General features: G+C 39.1%; 1 protein-coding gene across 1 annotated transcript in view; it reads left to right on the forward strand.

The window, feature by feature from the left end:
• Positions 1-18,977, forward strand: part of Aox1 (aldehyde oxidase 1) — a 68,702-nt gene that overhangs the window by 12,539 nt on the left and 37,186 nt on the right. Inside the window, 12 exon segments of the mRNA NM_001282257.1 lie at positions 1,852-1,978; positions 4,254-4,315; positions 5,232-5,321; positions 6,177-6,257; positions 6,807-6,951; positions 7,772-7,864; positions 8,785-8,936; positions 9,111-9,204; positions 10,626-10,735; positions 11,546-11,730; positions 12,665-12,827; positions 14,608-14,700. Of these exon segments, the coding sequence (NP_001269186.1) occupies positions 1,852-1,978; positions 4,254-4,315; positions 5,232-5,321; positions 6,177-6,257; positions 6,807-6,951; positions 7,772-7,864; positions 8,785-8,936; positions 9,111-9,204; positions 10,626-10,735; positions 11,546-11,730; positions 12,665-12,827; positions 14,608-14,700 (1,395 nt within the window).

Here is an 18,977-nt window from a genome sequence, read left to right on the forward strand (position 1 = left end):
TCCCGAGATTGAGAGTAGAGCCACCTGGGCCCTGCTGCTTGGTCACTGCTAACAGGTTAAACCCAGCTGGAGCTGAGAATAAACCTGGCATGCTGTGATATGATTTTGTGACTGCCTTGGAAAGGCACTTTTGGAAGAGGGGGAGTGAGGTACCGGGGATTGAACTCAGGAGCACTCAACTGCTGAGTCAAGTTCCAGCCCTGTTTTGTATTTTATTTAGAGACAGGGTCTCACTGAGTTGCTAAGTGCCTTGCTTTTGCTGAGGCTAGTTTTTAACTCATGATTCTACTGCCTCAGCTTCCCAAGCCACTGGAATTACAGGCATGTGCTTGACTTTTCCCTAAGAAAATACTGACATGACCTCTCATGTTTTCTCTATGTTTTAATTAAATGGGACCTGACCATCTTATGTTCCAAACTCATAAAGGTAGAAGAGTCAGTGCATTGAGGGATATAATTTTATATATTTTTTCTTGTTTTGTTTGTTTGTACAGTGGAAAATTACATGGAAGTATCAGCTACCAAAAAAATTTGTTAAACATAGGGCTTGTTCAGAAGACAGTTGAGAGGCCCCGTCAATGAATTTTGTGACTTTTCTCCTAAAACAATCTCCTTAGAGCTTGTCCCCCAAGTGAAAGATACCTTCAGAATCCCCCAAAGTGGCCTGGGTTGTCAAGATCCCTGCTTCTCATAAGCTTTTAAGCTTTTAAGAGTAGGTTTGTTGAAATCATACTTGTTTTGATCTAAGTTAAGGAAATTCATTATGAGAAGTGGACAAAAGTTGGAAAACACGGGAGCAGCCTAGAAAATAGCCCAGCTTCAGATTCTCTAGACATGAAGGAATTTTGTTTATTTCTCTGAAACCTCACTAGCTAGCGGGAGAAGATTCTCCTGGGTGTCCCTGTGAGACTTGGCTGTATACAAGCACGGGAACTCTTTCATCCTCAACTACTGCTGAGCTCCCATCTTCACAATGTTGCCAGAAAGCAGTTTGCAAACTGGACCTGTCCTTTGGAAATTAGACTCCAAAGAGGGGCAAAAAGTACCAGAACAGTTAAGGCAGTACTTCCTGTTTCCTCATCTGGATTAGTGGTGGCCTTTGTAAACTGTGTGTAACAGCATCAGTACAGTAGTTGGCAGATAAAACTCAAGAAATACTCAGAGGCTGGGTGTGGTGACGCATGCCTGCAATCCCAGTGGCTCGAGAGGCTGAGTCAGGAGAATCGCGAGTTCAAAGCCAGCCTCAGCAAAAATGAGGTGCCAAGCAACTCAGTGAGACCCTGTCTCTACATAAAATGCAAAATAGGATTGGGGATGTAGCTCAGTAGTTGAGTGCTCCTGAGTTCAATTCCTGATATCCACCCCGAGCCCCCCCAAAAAAGAAAGAAAGAAATACTCAGAAAATTTTTCTTCGTTAATTTCTCAATTTGAGTGTAATTTGACTCATTTCTCTGAAGGATTTCCTTGATATAATTGACCCACAACTGCAACTGTACCTTGAAACCACCTAGGAATCTTTAAAAGATATTATTCCTGTACCTCACTTGCACAGTCTTTTAGTTAATTGGTCTGGGGTACAGCTGGGTCCTTGGAAGTGTTGAGCCCTCCTGGTGATTCCAAAGGCTGAGAACCTCTGCTGTAAGTGAAGCTTAAAAGCTGATGAGAAGCGGGGATCTTGACAACCCAGGCCAAAGATACTAGGCCCTCTGGGATAAGAAGGGCTTTCAGGGGCCTCTTCTTCAAATTTAATATGCCCAGAAGTATCTGGAGATCTTCTAAAATGGAGGGTCTGGTTTAGTAGGTCTGGAATGGAGCTCAAGATCTGCATTTGTAAATGTTCTGTCCTTCCAGGAGAGGATTGCCAAGTGCCACGGCACCCAGTGTGGATTCTGCACCCCTGGGATGGTGATGTCCATCTACACGCTGCTCAGGAACCATCCAGAGCCCACTCTTGATCAGTTAATGGAAGCCCTTGGTGGTAGGTTGTGTGTGTGTGTGTGTGTGTTTTTGTAACGATGATGACAACAGCTGATATTAGACACCTTACCGTGTACCACACAAATGCTGTTTTAAGATTATCTTACAATAACTTTATAAGACAGGTACTGTTAGTATCCCCATTTCATAGATGGAGAAGCTGAAGTTTGGAGACAGTCATTTAAAGTATGCCACCTAGGTGTAGAAGAGTAGGTTTGTTGAAATCAAGCTTCAATTAGGTCGCACATCGCATTTGGCCAATGTATTTCTCAGTCTTCTGTCTTTAAGATTTTCTTCTTTTTATCAGTTGTTTGCCTATTTTTATAATCATTAAAAAGCCAGGTTATTCATTTACCCTTGGAAAGAAACCAATTACCTCTACAAGTTGCTCTCTTACTGCTCAGGGTAGGTGATCTCAGCAACATCTCACAAATCAGAAGACCATTGATGAACATTGCATGAAAAGATCTTCTGATGATTTCTTATTTCAAAGAACTGTCTGAGGCCACTCTGGAAAGATTTTATCAAGTTCAAGATCTCAGTGTATATGTGTGCATGCGGGGGGTGGTCTTCATCAACAAGATTCTACAAAAATTAAAAAAAAAAAATAACAGCTAGGCTCTGGCTCACGCCTATAATTCCAGTGACTCAGGAGGCTGAGGGTGGGGGATTACAAGTTTGAGGGTAGCCTCAGCAACTTAGCAAGGCCCAAAGCAACTTAGTAAGACCTGTCTCAAAATAAAAAATAAAAATGGCTGAGGATGTGGCTCAGGGTTAAGTGCCCTTAGGTTTGATCCCCAGTACCAAAAAACAAAAAATGAAAGTAAAAACAAAAACACAGCCTCTCAAATCCTATGTCTGTTGATACTCTCCATGGCTCAATTTGTCTTTGTTTTTGACCTCCTGAAGACCTTGTTTCTATGCTCACCAAGCATGAGACTGAAGCTCATGTCTACACTTCCTCTTCAGAATGTTCCAGGGAAAACTAGGGCAAACAGAAGCGGAAGAGACAGTATATGAACTTTATTCTGCCTAATTTCCTTTAGTCTCATCCTGCCTTTGATTTCATGGCTGTTTTTAAATGTAAACAGTTGATAAGGGTTCTCAAATTTTAGGGTATAGACATATATGGGAAATTTGTAAATAATGAAAAATTTTGGAACCCACGACCATAGAATTTGGCTCTAAGGTCTTGTTTTTTTAAATTATATGTCAGATGGGGGTGGTGGAAGCCTACGAGACCACTGTGAGAGAAACACTGACCTGGTAGTGATTTATTATAAATGAATTATGGGCCCAGTTGCTTCCAAAGTTTAATAACTACCTTTGCTTCTATATAATATTATCCATCTTTCTATCAACTGAAGCTTAACACATACTCTTTATCTCTCTCTTCTCCTCTCTTGCAATAAATTGATAATTGCCATAGTAAGTATTAATAATAAGGGATTTTCTTCTTTTAAAAGGAGAATAAAAGCCGGGTGTGGTGGTGCATGCCTATAATCCCAGTGGCTCTGGAGGCTGAGATAGGGGTTTACAAGTTCAAAGCCAACCTCAGCAAAAGCAATGCTCTAAGCAATTCAGTGAGACCCTGTATCTAAATAAAATACAAAATAGGGCTGGGGATGTGGCTCAGTAGTTGCATACCCCTGAGTTCAATCCCCAGTTATCACCACCAACAAAAGAATAAAATCTTTTTTTGTTTGCAAAAACATGGACGAACCTAGAAAACATTATGCTAACTGAATGGAATAAGCCAGACACAGAAGAGCAAATATTTCATGATCCCTCTTATATGAAGAACCTAAAATAGTCAAATTCAGCAAAGCAGAAAATAGAATGGTGACTAGCAGGACCTGGGGAAAGGGAAAATGAGTGATTGTCAAAGTTTGTTATGCAAGAGGAATAAGTCTTAAAGAGATAATGTACAGCATGGTGCCCATAGTTATCACCACTCTATTATATACCTAAACATTTGCTAAGAGGGCAGGTCTTTTGTTAAGTATCCTTGTTATTGAATGACTGAGTGCATGAATGAAAAATGAACAAATAAGCAGCAGGAGGAAACTTAGGTAGCTGAGCTGTTAAAATGTACCTCAGGATTCTCAATTAAATATCCCAAGTTGCTGATGTAATAATTTGTGCAGATTAGGTAGACTGAAATGTCCAGCAGAATTTCCTTCTGGGATGAGGTCCTTATTTTTATTTATTGTGTTTGGCAGCTTGTGTTTTTGTCTAGGTTACTCAATTAACAGAGCTGGGGTTTCCTCTTTCAGGTAACCTGTGCCGCTGCACTGGATACAGGCCCATAATTGACACATGCAAGACTTTCAGTAAAGTAAGTAGAAAAGAACTTGTGAATGAGTATATTTTTCCCCAATGAAGCAAAGTTGTAGGGTTCATCAGGTGTGATTAGAGGAATAGCCATTGTAATACAGGGCTACTTCCTATCTCGAGGTCTATGATTGTTATTTTCTCTTTAGCCTTGGGCAGGAGGGTTACCCTCATTCATTGAGCTTGCCTTAGTAGTTTCATCGTGAGCACCTAAGCATTTTGACATTGGTGGCAGTTATTGCTTGCAAGAGGCCATTCCTGATCTGTTTGGGTCAGGTACCTTCCCAGGAGCTCCTATAGCTCCTTTGCACCTGGCATGTATATGGGCATGCCCTGCATAGCATTGGTGATAGTGTGGCACCATTGCCCATATGCTGTTCCATCTCTTCACTAGACTGTGTGCTACTTGCAGCAAAGGCTGTATATCTCCATGGCTGGTCACCATGTTCTAATTGAGTGGTTAATCAATATTTATTAAATGAGTAAATGAACAAACAACTTTGGGATGGAAGACAAAAGACAGCCTTTTGGAAGTTAACCTGTGAAAGAATGATGTCATAGATAAGAACAGAGTGTTTATATGCCAATAGTTGTGCATATTTATTGTTAAATGTTTGAAATATTTAATATTATTAATTTTAATCATTAATCATTAATAATAGTAATTGCTGTGTGCCAGGCTTTGTTATAAGAGCTTCACATAGTTTAACTTGTTTAATGTACACTGCTATTCCAAATTCCTTATAAGCTCAGGTTTTTCATTAGAGTTAGTTTGGATGTGTTTAAGTACAAACAATTCTCCTTTATGACACCATAATCATAATGATTCTATATTATGAGGTTTATCTGGTAGTTACCCACTTTATTTAATATTTAGTAGGATCAGCATTAAATTCCTACTGATTTTTTTTTCTCATTAGACTTTTGGCTGTTGTCAAGGTAAAGAAAATGGGACTTGCTGTTTGGATCAAGGAATAAACGGATTACCAGAACTTGAGGAAGGAAATAAAGTGAGTGAAATGTAAAGTTGTTTTAAAGTTTTCTCAGGACATGTGCAATGACTGACTTGCTCTTAGAAAGAATACCTTCCTCCCCAACCAGTGTTAACATGTTCCTTCTCATTCTCACTTCATTTCTATTTTTAAAAAATCAGCCCAGGAAGGAGCAGGCAGATAGAAGACCGGAAACAGGTACAGGGGTACAGTTAGATAGGAGGAATATGTTCTAATTGTTCAATAGTCAGTGAGATAATTATGATTGACAGCAATTAATTGAATATTTCAAAATAGCCAGCAGGGAGGATTTTAAATGTTCTCAACACAAATAAGTGATAAATATCTGAGGTGATAGGTATGTCAGTTATCCTGCAGTTTCAAACTACATGCCATTCTGAGTAGTGTAATGAAATCTCATACTGTCCTCCTTTATTTTATCCAGAATATGAATCTTCCCTTTGTCCAATGTATTCCACTTTATATATGCTACCCACCTATTTGTCATTTATTTAGTAGTCATCTTAGTTATCAAGTCATCTGTCAAAGTATTGCACGGCTTGTGTTCAAGTAATCCTTCTTTTATTTAATAAGGGCTCCAAAGCACAAGAATAGTGATGCTGGTAATTTAGATACACCAAATGGTAACTATAAAGTACTTCCTTTAAGTGAAAAGGTGAAAGTTCTCAACAAAATAAGGAAAAAAGGTTGTATGCTGTGATTGCTAAGATTTATAGTAAGAATGAATAGAGTAAGACAGCATATATAAGGTTCAATATGATCCACAGCTTCCAGAAGCCATTGGGGGTCTTGGGACATATCCCTCTACAAAAGTGGGAACTACTTTAACCTCTGGTACTTTTTCTCTTTAAGACAAATTCAAAACTCTTCTCGGAAGAGGAGTTTCTTCCATTGGATCCAACCCAGGAGCTGATATTTCCTCCAGAGCTAATGGTAAGATAGGCAATGTTGGGTCTAGAGGGTTGATTTATAGAGGAATTCTGGATTCTTTCAGAAGCTGACTAGCAAATAGGTAACACCTTTTTGTCATCCTTATCTCAAGGTCTAAAAAGTGTGGACCAAGGAAGAGGTGGGGGAATGAGGGTGGAGGGGTCATCTGACTGAAAGAAGGAACTGGTGGTGTCTGTAAAAAGCCATGCAGTCACAATGCCTATAAATGTAAACACATTTTCTGCTTCCAGTTTTTCTGTAGTTCATTCTTCCATAGGATTATTTGACAAAATTCAGCATGTTTAACATTAAAATGAATTTCTTTGAGATATAAGAGCACCAAAGGGATTTACATGGAGAACCTCTAGAAGGAGAAAAACACTGTCATATTTTTATCTCGAACTCTGATTCCTTGTAAAGCTCCACTTTTTAGGTCATTTATTTTGTTTTTCAGAAAATCTGTATTTCTTTTCTTTGTTCCTACAATGATAAAGCAAAAATGAGTGGAAATGTTGTCATATGTATCTTGAATCCCCATTTCTTTTTCAATAGATAATGGCTGAGAAACAACCCCCCAAAACCAGGGTTTTTCATGGTGATAGAATGACATGGATTTCCCCGGTGACCCTGAAGGAACTTCTGGAAGCTAAATTCAAGTATCCCCAGGCCCCTATTGTCATGGGGAACACCTCTGTGGGTATGTAGATACCCAGGGACTTCTTATGGGGAAATCAAGGGAAAGGATTTAGAAGGAAAACAGCCTCATATATGTGTGTTTTCAAATATAATAATCTGGAATAGCATTTTTAATCCTTTGGACTCAACTTTCTCATCATTGCTCAAGAGACTTTTTAAAAATATTTTTTAGGTGGCAATGGATCTTTATTTATTGAGATGCAGTGATAAGAATTGAACCCAGTGCCTCACACATGCTAGCCAAGCGCTCTACCACTGAGCCACACCCCCAGCCCCTCAAGAGACTTTTTATAACGGCAGAAGTAAATCCCTTGTGTCCTTCAGTGCCCAGAGTTGTGCCTCACAAGCTAGCTCTGTAGCAAGCCAGCAGCAGAGGGGCTGAGGATGGTTGTCTTGCCATTGGGAATTAATCTGAGCCTCATCTTGAAGCTTCTCTCTGTTCCTTCTCTGGGTGGTGTCTCAATGAAGATAATGTTTTACTGATGCTGCAGTTTCAGGGGCTTCTGTGGTAGCAAATGTAGGTTCAGTTTGCCCCATTCATTAAGAACATGCCCTCACCCCCACCCCAGAGTCTTTCCAAGGAGAATTCTGAGCATGCCATAAGGCCCAAGTTTTAGGGTTGATAATTCCAAAGAGTCCTCCAATTTTAATGAAAATGTACCCAGCCATTTTCTCTGGGTCTGGGTTGACAATAACTAGACCAGCAGATATATAACTTTAATATGTTTAAAATCATCATTTTGATTGTAATTTCAAAATTAAAAGGACAGTTAGCCCCCATTTATTCTAATCTTCTTGTTTTTTTCCCCCTAATTCTTTAGGGCCTGAAATGAAATTTAAAGGTATCTTCCACCCAGTTATAATTTCTCCTGATAGAATTAAAGAACTAAATATTGTGAATCATTCATGCAATGGTAAGTTCTTAAGGCCTTTGCTCTCTTAGTTAAGACACATTAATCAACTTTGTTGTTATTGCAAACAAGCAGACAGAATTTTTCCTAATTATAATAGGAATTCTCTTCTAAGAATGATAACATTCGGAGAGGGGCTTAGGAAGAATTCTCTAAAGTTATACCAGATATTAATTGTCTGAATAGTCAGATGTTTTTACTGAAGCAATTTCCTTGTCTACAACACCAGAGAAGGTAAGAATTACTCAATGAGGGTCCTGGGCTAAGTACTGAACAGAAGAGAAAGGTGAAAAGGATGCAACCTCTGCTCTCCAGAAGCAGGCAAAGCAAGTTTATGTATTAAGCAGCTTATGCACTGACCTCTCCATTCCTAAAAGGAAGTTGATTTAATGACAATGATGAGAAGCAACATGAGTGTGGGTTTGAAATATAGTCTCTGGAATCTAATTGTTTACTATGGCAATTATATATAAATTTGTTCAGATTGTGGAGATTAAGCATGATAGAATGAGTAGTGCTTGATACAGTGGGTGTTCAGAGAATTTAGCCTTCATCATCTCCACAGTCAATTCTATCACCACTACCACCTCCATCATCCCACCACCTCTACAACCACCATGACCTTCCCACCCATCACCATCTCTACCTCTACCACTGTCATCACCATCACCACCACCACCACCTCCATTGTCATCACTGCCTCTACCATCATTGCCCCCACCCATCATCACCACTACCTCTACTGCCATCATCACCATCATCGCCCCACCACTCCCACCATCACCACCTCTACCACCACCACCACATATAAGTAGGACAACATGTATCTACTATAAAGATTCCTTGTCTGAAGCTTTGGTCCAGTGGACATTTTCAAGTAAGAAGTGATCACATGGCATTATTTATGCATGACCTTATTTTAGGACTGACCCTGGGTGCTGGCCTCAGCCTGGCTCAGGTGAAGGACATCCTGGCTGATATGGTCCAGAAGCTCCCAGAAGAGAACACTAAGACGTACCATGCTCTCTTGAAGCATCTGAGAACCCTGGCTGGGTCCCAGATCAGGAACATGGCTGTATGTATTTGATGGCAATAAACTCTGGTGGATGACTATTCCCTCAGGAAACATTTTTGTTCTTTAAGAACAAACAAAAGGAATAGTTCTCCAAAGTTTGTTTAATCCTTATTTTAGTGCTCATGTTTTTATAATTATAAAACTAAAGTAAAAATAACTTATTATTTTTAAAAGTCTTTAGGGGGCCACATTGTGAGCAGGCATCTAGATTCAGATCTGAATCCCCTCCTGGCTGTGGGTAACTGTACCCTTAACCTGCTGTCCAAAGGTGAGTGACAGCTCCTAGTTGGAGATTGTTAAATCGGCTCCTCTGACCCCTCTTTCTCTCTGGGGAGGCAGAAAGTCCAATTCTGGAAATGATTATTTCTTATAATGTTAATGTTTCTATCTGTCTTTCTGGAGGTTGGAAAGATGGTCAGTCTTGTCTTAATCTCACACTCCCAACCTCATCTGCTTCTCTTTGAGATCCTGTGATAGATATTTTCACATACTGACCACCTTATAGTGAACATACTTGTGTTGGTTAATGTCCTAATGTGATTTGATTATTGGAAAGAACTATAAACCATTGAGAAATCTTGGACCCTATTATTGGAGAGATCCCTCAAGGGTGCAGGAGTGTGTTGCATTCACATCATGTTTTGGGCTCCTACTTAATTTGTTCTAGATAGATGCCTACAGGTCTTTTCTAGCCAACCAATGGCTGGGCCTCATTATGTATTTATTTATTTGATTTTTGAAACTAAGTCCAGGAGTTTTATTTTTCTTTTTTTATTTGTTCTTTTTAGTTATGCATGACAGTAGAGTCTATTTTGACATATTTATACAAACATGGGCATATACCTTATTCTAATTAGGATCACTGTCTTGTGGATATACATGATATTGTGCTTCACTTGTGAAGTTTATTTCTCTTATTCCAATTTGAGCAACAATTATTAAAAAGTTCTAATTGATCCTTTATAAATCTAGAGGTATTTTCTCTTAAAATTATGAACTTTCTATTACCTGCATTGTGAAATACTTACTCCTCATATCCTCTAACCTATTAAATTATCTTAAGAAGGTTTGAATTCAGAGTTTTCAATTTAGGTAATATCACTGTTAAAAGTCATACCATGAGAAGCAGGTTTGTCATGGGACTACATCCATCAAAAGTTCCTTAGTTTTTATCCCCAGGTCATGTTTTAATGTGGCTTTAAACTGTCCCATCTCCCAAATATAAGTGCTGGGAAAGGTACAAACAACTAAGACAACACCTCACTGGTATATAAACTAATTAAAGGGAATTTTAAAATCCACCACTGAACCTAGTAGGGTTGCTAGTTATAAACTGTAACTGTTTATTGGATGACTTGATCAAAATATCAAAAGAAATATTAATATCTACTCCCTATTGGTGAAGCTCAAGCTGAATCATGCCATGCAGGAAGAGGACTGCTAAGGTCCTGTCCTACTCTAAATTCTGAGCTGCTCTTTACCAGATATTTCTACCTGTAAGCAAGCAGAGAAGGCGAAAACGGTGGGAATAGGCTGGAAGGAGTGCTGCAAGATGCCCACAGAGGGTATGAGATTTGGGAGCATAGGAACGGTCAGTTTCCCCAGGTACATGGTAGAATTATTTCCCAAGTTCTGTGATTTTATTCAATAGGCTGGAGATTTCAGGGCAAGTGTCATTTCTTTCCACAGAAGGAAAACGACAGATCCCTTTAAATGAGAAGTTTCTCAGCAAGGACCCCAGTGCAGATCTTAAGCCTCAAGAAATCTTGATCTCAGTGAACATCCCTTACTCCAGCAAGGTGAGAAGGTCCTTCTTGCCTTAGTGTTGCCTGTGAGCCCACAGTGGTTTATTCCAGCATAGGGTGGGCCAAGAAAAAACATTGAGTGTTGATAGGGAAGAAAAAAATCAACTTTAGAAAGTGGCATGAGGTCTTTATCTTACAGGACCTGTGAACAGTTCCTTTTGCACCTAACATTTAAAAAAATTTTTTTTTTTGTCCCATAAGACTTTTTCCCTAAATGAAAAACAAAGAATATACCTCTGCCTGTGTGCTGGGGTTTGAAAGAGGCTAAAAGATATATTTGCAGTAGAATTTAGAAAAAACAAGGGCTTTGGAGACAGATGGACTCAGATTTCAGACCTGGTTTCAAGACCTGAACTAATTACTGAATCGCCTTGAGCCTTCGATTCCTCATCTGCAAAATGGGATAGATTACACCTGCCTCAGAGGATATATTAGTTTGCTGGGCTGTGATAACAAAGAACCACACACTGAGCATATGTTACAACGTAGATTTATTTTCTGCAAATGTCAGAGGCTAGGAGTCTTCTATCAAGGCATAGCAAGGTTCATTTCTTCTAAAACCTCAGACCTGGGCTTTAAATTGCTTTCTTCTCTTTCTGTTTTTGCAAGGTCTTCCCTCTTTCATTCGTATGTGCAAAATTCCTCTTCTCAAAGGACACTTCAACATGTGAATTTGGGGTGGACATAATTCTGCCCATAAAAGAGGATGTGACAAGGATCAGATGAGACAACATACACATACTCCCTCCTGGTACAGATCGTTTTCAGTATGTTTCTACATGTGCCATTTAACTTTTCTTTCAGTGGGAATTTGTGTCAGCCTTCCGACAGGCCCAGCGGCAGCAGAATGCTCTGGCAATAGTCAATTCAGGAATGAGGGTCCTTTTTGGAGAAGGGGATGGCATTATCAGAGAGCTCTCCATCCTGTATGGGGGTGTTGGTCCAACCATCATCAGTGCCAAGAATTCCTGCCAGAAACTCGTCGGCAGGTAAGGCATCATGTCCTTAGACCCCAAGTAACAGAGCAGCCCAATCTATGGGGAGAAGTAATTGTGAGAAGAAAAATGCTTAGTACCTTTCTATTTTATGGCAGGGAATCCCAATAATACTTCATGATTATTTCCATGTCTTGTTTTAGTGAATTCTCAAGTAGGCATGATGGAGAGAGAGTCATGATGGAGAGGGAGGGAGAGAGGGTGGGATGAAGGGAGAGAGAATGCCAATATTCTTATAGTACATGTACATTCTTTATTGTAGGGGATCATTTACCACGATGAGAAATAGATTATGTGAGTTTGTTCTAAAATTAATTCCTAAATGTATTTGCTTACCTGACTTCTTATATTTATAGGTAACATTAATAGCTAGGGGCTGGGGATGTGGCTCAAGTGGTAGTGTGCGGCCTGGGTCCGATCCTAAGCACCACATACAAAACAAAGATGTTGTGTCCGCTGAAAACTAAAAAATAAATATTAAAAAAATCTCTCTCTTTCTCTCTTAAAAAACATTAATAGCTAATATTTCTTGAGCACTTACTAGCATTTACTAGCATTTAATAGAGAATAGTGGTTAAAACATGAGCTTTAAACTATTGGTGGGTCAGACTGCCTGATCCAACTCTCAGCTCAGCCCCCCACTACTACATGATCTCAGTCATCATTTTTTGGGGGGTGGGTATTGGGGATTGAACTCAGGGGCACATCCATTGAGACACATCCCTAGCCTATAGTTTGTATTTTATTTAGAGATAGGATCTCACTGAGTGCGCCACCACACCCAGCTCAGTCATCTTACTTAACTTTATGGTACCTCAGTTTCTTTATCTGTCAAAGACAAATAATCATATCCACTTCATAGGGAAGTTGAGATGATTAAACAAAAGAATGTATATACAGTGCTTAAAGCAGAACTTGCTTCTCCCAGGCCATGGAGTGAAGAGATGCTGGATACAGCTTGCAGGCTCATTTTGGAGGAAGTGTCCCTTCCGGGCTCAGCTCCAGGTGGGAAGGTGGAGTTCAAAAGGACCCTCATCATCAGCTTCTTCTTCAAGTTCTACCTGGAAGTTTTACAGATTTTGAAGAGGATGGTAAGTGGAACTGGTCATGTGTTAGCTTTCCCAAGACTGGGGGCTTTGAGGGGCACCCAAATGCTCTGTTGAGTAGAATAGAAAGAAGACCCAAATCAGAAATGCTAGGACTTACTAGGTTTCCATCTGGCTGTCTGTGGATGGGTGTGAGTTTGGGGAAGAACTGCAGGTGGAGCACAGTGTTAGGCAGGATTCTATTTAACACCACTCGGTTATTTTGTCTCTGACCTGTTGTTTTTCTAGATAATGTTTAGAAAACTGGCTAATGATTTGAATACATTTTCTTCCACTTATTGAAGCTCACCCATGTTTGGTTTTCTTTTCTGGGCTCAGCTCTATTTTTCTCACCCATATGGTGATGGCGGCAGCCACTGTCCAAGATTATTGTGAAATGGGTCATCATAGAAAAATGGCTTATATGATCCTTGGTGCTTCAGAGGAACCACTTAGTGGTGGTCCTGATGATAGTGGTGATAATCCTAGCATTCTCTTGCCTGGTCTTCCTTGTGACAGTTAGTTGCAAGATTGTTGGCTAGGGAGGACACAACTGAAAATAAATTCTCTGAATAAATTCATTAGGACCCAAGGAAAGTTGAACTTTATTGGCCTCCCTTAACCCCCTGCTACAGCCAGCCTTAGAGATGAGACTGGAAGCCATGACTCTTCTTGTGGTATGGAAAGTGTGTTCACCTTAAATAACAGACACAAAGTCCTCTCTTATCATTGCTTTTGAAAGTACCTTCTTATTATGAATGGGAACAACTAAGAACCAGAAAGTTTGTATCAGAATTTTAAGAATGGAAGTCTGAAGTCATATATAAATGAGATTTGGCACTAGATCATCAAAAATGGGGAAAAATATAGCCAATTGTAGACTCCCTTAATTAAGAGCAAACGAATACAATTTCTTGGTGAATCAGTGATATAATTTAAAACTTCTGCCTTGTTGTAGTTTTATACCTTCCATCAAACTTCCCTTCTTTAAAAATAATAGCCTTTATTAACTTTATTTTCTATTGAAATTATTTAAGTTTTAAAAAATGACCAGGTGTGTTGCTTAAAGTCTGTGTAAAAACCCAAATGCCCCATTTCCTTCTGTTCCTAGGGGTGTTCTTCCTCCTGTGGAGTGGTGGCCAGGTTCTGCCTCTGTACCCCTTTTCTGCCCACATGGCAAGGTTTCATGATCTTTGCAATTGCATGATTTGGCTCTGACTTTTTCCTGGCTTAAGTATTCTTTTTTATTTTATTTTATTTTATTTAGCTTCCTATTATATTGGTGTGTAAGTCCTCAAATAATTTAGGAAAGTGTGTAGAGAACAAGAAATGTAGAGATGGTGGAAGCCAGTGACCTACTATATTTACTGGGCTCTTTCTACTAGGTGGATGCATATGTACTTTCTAGGGTACATGTCCTTGAAGTCAGGGAGTTGCTTGTACTTCCAAGGTTCAGTACTTAATAAATGTTAGACTTCAGAGTAGAAATACTTGCTAAAGCTGGGGGTAGTGGTACATGCCTATAATTGAAGAGGTTCTAGAGACTGAGGCAGGAGGATCATGAGTTTAAAGCCAGCCTCAGCAACTTAGTGAGACCCTAAGCAACTCAGAAAGACCCTGTCTCTAAATAAAATATAAAAAAGGGTGGGGGATGTGGCTCAGTGGTTGAGTGCCTCTGGGTTTAATCTTAAGTAGATACTTGCTAAGAATAACTCTAGCCTCCCTTCTAAAATCAATTTGGAACATTCGAGAGCATTTAAATATCTCTCATGGTTCTCCTTTTCAGGACCCAGGTCACTATCCTAGCTTAGCAAACAACTATGAGAGTGCTTTAGAAGATCTTCATTCCAGACATCACTGGAGTACGTTACAGTACCAGGTTAGTGGCCTTTTATGTTTTCTTTTTAAATTCAGAGTCTGTGCTACAGAACTGTGGGAGGTTCCCAGAGTCTCTCAGTGACTCTCAAGCTTCATAAGCCCAAGTGCCCCTTCTGGTGAACTCCCTGCCTCCTGGAGTACTAATTAAAAGCCCAGAACTGGGCCAGAGATGTAGCTCAGTGGTAGGGTGCTTGCCTAGCGTGTGTTGGGCTCTGGGTTCAATTCCCAGTATCATGAAAAGAAAAAGAATTGTAAACCAATGAGGAAGAATCATTACTGAAAACAGATTTAGCAATGGTTATTTTAAAGAATAATGTGTTTTGATTTTCAAGGCCACACGTTTTGTACTGTGGCCTGTGCTGCTGACTTGAACGAGCTGCTAGCTTGCTGTGTGCTTTCTGCCCTTGGCTTTGTGGTTGTCAAAGCTCAATCAAAGCTGCGGTCCATGTCAGGACTGTGGGCTGCTCTGGTTTTATTCCAGAGGAACAGAAGACAGTCCTTGGAGGCTGGTGAAAATTCAATGACAACTTTTTATGAGAGCTACTGATTTGTTTTGTTCAAACGTGGAGATCCTTTGCTCCCCCAGTTCCTTCCACCTGTCCAAGTGATTTTTCTGTGAGTTCCATTTTAGAGTTGAATCACACAGGAGTTCTAAGAACTATTTTCAAGTTTTCTTAGTATTGGCTGACTGTATGGGGAAACAGAGCTGCTCACATCTTTCAAATGGAATTTTCTGCCATGACATCCTAAAAATATCACCAGAAGTCATTCTGTTGGTAAACTGGATACAATCTGATGGGTTTTTCCTTGAAATTATTATGAAGAAATTTGACTTTGAGAGTTGTATTAAGTTAAAAACAGGAAGAGTGTCTTTAAAACATCAGTTCAGTGAATCTGTTGTTAGATTCCGTTATAAAACTTATAGTATGTCATAACAAACACTGAAGTTGCTGTATACCCCTTGAGGTTTTAGGTTCAATATGTTCAAAAATGCAAATATGCCAAACAGCATTGGAAGTGAATATTTTGAAAGCTGAAAACTGCCATGTTCCCTGGTGTTCTGTAAAATATGGTATTCACAATCTTCAACTTATAAATACCCTAAGATTGCCATGGCAATGGAATACATTTCAGCAAGAAACAAATTAGTGGGCATTCAAGCCATCCAAAAAAAACTGAAAATCTTCACATAGTGGATGACATTGAAGGAAGTTGTTATTATAGATTGCAAAATAAAGGTTTGGATGCAGTATATCTCCTACACAGATGAGAGTTGGTTTTGGAAGAGACTAGTGTCCCACATCCCCTTTAAGGGCGTACCCCCAATGACCAAAAACCTCCTACTCGGCCCCTTCTCTTCAAGGTTCCCTGCTTCTCAATCACCTCTATCACATAGGACTTTAGGGGACATTTCAGACCTAAACTACAGCATACAGCATGCAGCACCACCTTTCTCCAGTATATTCATCACAACTGATAGGAAAAAATTATAAACTCAGCTAAAATAATTTCATACTTGGTTACTCAATAAGATAAAGATATATTTTGGAATTCTCCCTCGATCTTTTGGTAGCTTTTACACAGAACATTTTCAAAAGACTTTTTTAATGCTCTGATACTTTTTTTAAAACCAAAAAAAGTGTTAATAATAGAAAGTTTCCAGAGTCTTTATAGATTCATATGAATGTGTTTCTTAGTGTCCAAACTTATGAATTGCCTAACATTTTACTTTTGGGAATGAAAAGAAAAAACTCTTAGGATTTAAAAAACATAATTTTTCACTCAAATGTTGTGCAAGCTGAGAGCCCGGTGTAGTATGATAACTCAGCACTTTGGGGGATATTTTACAGAGGAATCAACTCCTATTATCTGTACCATTTGGAAAAACATACCTGATAAAAGCTTCACATTTTTTTTTCTTTTGATCATCACCTTAGTTCCCTAAAGAAGAAGAGAATTACTGAAAGGTTCTGGCCATATGAAGGGAGCAATGAGCTCTATCAGTGGAGTTGGTGTGTGTTGAGGCTTCTTCAAATCCCTGCTCATATCTGAACCACCATATGTAAAATTTTCTTTCATTTTCCTGTATTTCTCTGCATTCATAGACTGATTAAATTGTGCATGGTTCCAGTCCTAAATTACTTTTTTTAAAAATAATTCTCTGCTTTCTAGCTTATGAATCAGGATGAACTCAACAAGAACCAAAAACACTGAGCCAGTATTCCTTTTTGGTGCTGTATATTATGGTCACTACAAATTGAAGTTTTCATTTAAGTAAAGTGAACATAGATATTGAAACAATAAATGCTATTGATCAGCTTTTATTCTATTGTAAAACAGTACATTTTTATAAAATAGAAATAAATTCAGTGCATCCTCTACACATCTTATGCCAAGTCAGTTATAAAAAGCACTCCAATTTCTGCACAAATTTGGTTGACATTTCACTTCTTATTTACATTTTGAAAACAATTGGGTTATTTTCATTTTCTAGATGATCCACAACATGTTCCCAAATTATGCATACCACTCTCTCTTTCCCTTGTGATATTCTGTGCCTGTTATCTGCCTGGAGAATTTCTGATCTATCTTAAGCTAAAGTTTTCTTTCCTTGAGTGCCTCCAGTGGGTGGACAGTAAGTGAGGACCACTCTTCTCTAATCCTGTGGGTGGGAGAGGGCTTTGGGGGAATTGTATATTTCATAGCTATCTTTACATAAAGTTCTCCATTGTAAACATGTCTCTCCTCCACTCATGAGATTTCTTCCGTTAATTCATTCAAAAAAGACAAGAAAGCCAGGTGTCTGCCAGAAAAGGAAACATGTTGGATCCATAGGATCTCAAGACAACTTTCCCTTGGTTCCATAGAACAAGAGTCCTGGGGCATTTTCAGTGAACCAGGAATCACTTCAAACCTGAAAATATGTACCTATAAATGAAACAGGACTTAGACATCTCATTCATTGCCAGTGTGTACTGAACAGACTTTCTCAAACTTCACATTCTGGTAATTGAGTACAAAAACATCTAGGTTTTCTTTCCCTCAGATGCCTTAAATTATACTAAGTTGGAAATAGGTCAGGTTGTAGAGTTTCTTTTTCCTCCCAGTCAAGGTTTTCAACCAGTATGTGTTCTGTTTGTGACTTCTCTCTTCCCACCTGCTGTATAATATAGGCCAGTGCTATGGGTTTATCTCAAAAGAAGAATCCTTTCTTGATCCACAGTTCAGGGTGACCCTGTGAACTGCAGAATGGGGCAATGGGTGAGACAGGAAGGGGAGATGTCCCTAACTTTGCCTACACCTCACTCTACTGACCTGACTGTGTGCCCTAAGGAAGCCTCTGGGGAACTTGGCCTCAGCTCAGCACCAAATACATTGAGTTATGGAAGAGGCTGCCCAATACTGCTTGCCAGGCAGCTCCTCAGCCACAGCCTTTACCCTGGTCTCTAAGCTCAGCCTAGGTCATGTCTTGAAACCCCTTCTCCTTTTTTTCTTCATACCTCCACTTCTCTTCCCAGTACCGGCCCAACTAGGACTGCTAACAGCTCTTGTATCTGAAATGTCAGGGGAGATGTCATGTTGCTTAGTTTCTGTTTTGATTGGTGCAACATCTAAGGTACTCACAGAACCAGGAGCAAGTCATTTTACTCTATGGCTCTCTAAAAAAGAGTAACACCAGTCAATCACTCAAACACCAATGAATCACTTAAATTCAAGTCCATTGTCTATCCAAATTGTCTAAATTAAGAGTTTTACTGGTTATTTCTTAGAATTCTTCACTCAAAATGGTAGTGGTGGTGGGGCTCTTCTGGTTAAAAACATACTCTCAATATTTTCTATAAAGATTGTCACCATATCATCACATTCTTGCAAAATATTACATGCATCATGTTCATATGTAAGTAGGAAGATACATTTGATAATAAAATTTAAAGAAATACATGAACATTAGCAAAAGAACATAACTTTATATTATCAGGAACAAAGATTTAAATTAATTTGCATATGCAAATAGAATTTCCATTAGAGATGTCTGACATCTATATTCAAAAAAGTGAAAACTCTAAAAACCACATGATGGCTACATATTCCAGTTTTCCTATCAAATTATTGTAATAGGCTTATTATTCCTGGTGTTATTGTGAATTGTGACTGTTTTCATTCCCTGAAGTGTTCTGGTTTGGGTGTAAACCATATTGTTACCCTCTTATAGGAAATGTACATAATATGATTATTCTTGTTTTCTCTATAAAAATGTAAAAATTATATGTTGATTAT

The sequence above is a fragment of the Ictidomys tridecemlineatus genome, chromosome 7, assembly GCF_052094955.1.
Source record: "Ictidomys tridecemlineatus isolate mIctTri1 chromosome 7, mIctTri1.hap1, whole genome shotgun sequence".
Taxonomy (NCBI): Eukaryota; Metazoa; Chordata; class Mammalia; order Rodentia; family Sciuridae; genus Ictidomys; species Ictidomys tridecemlineatus.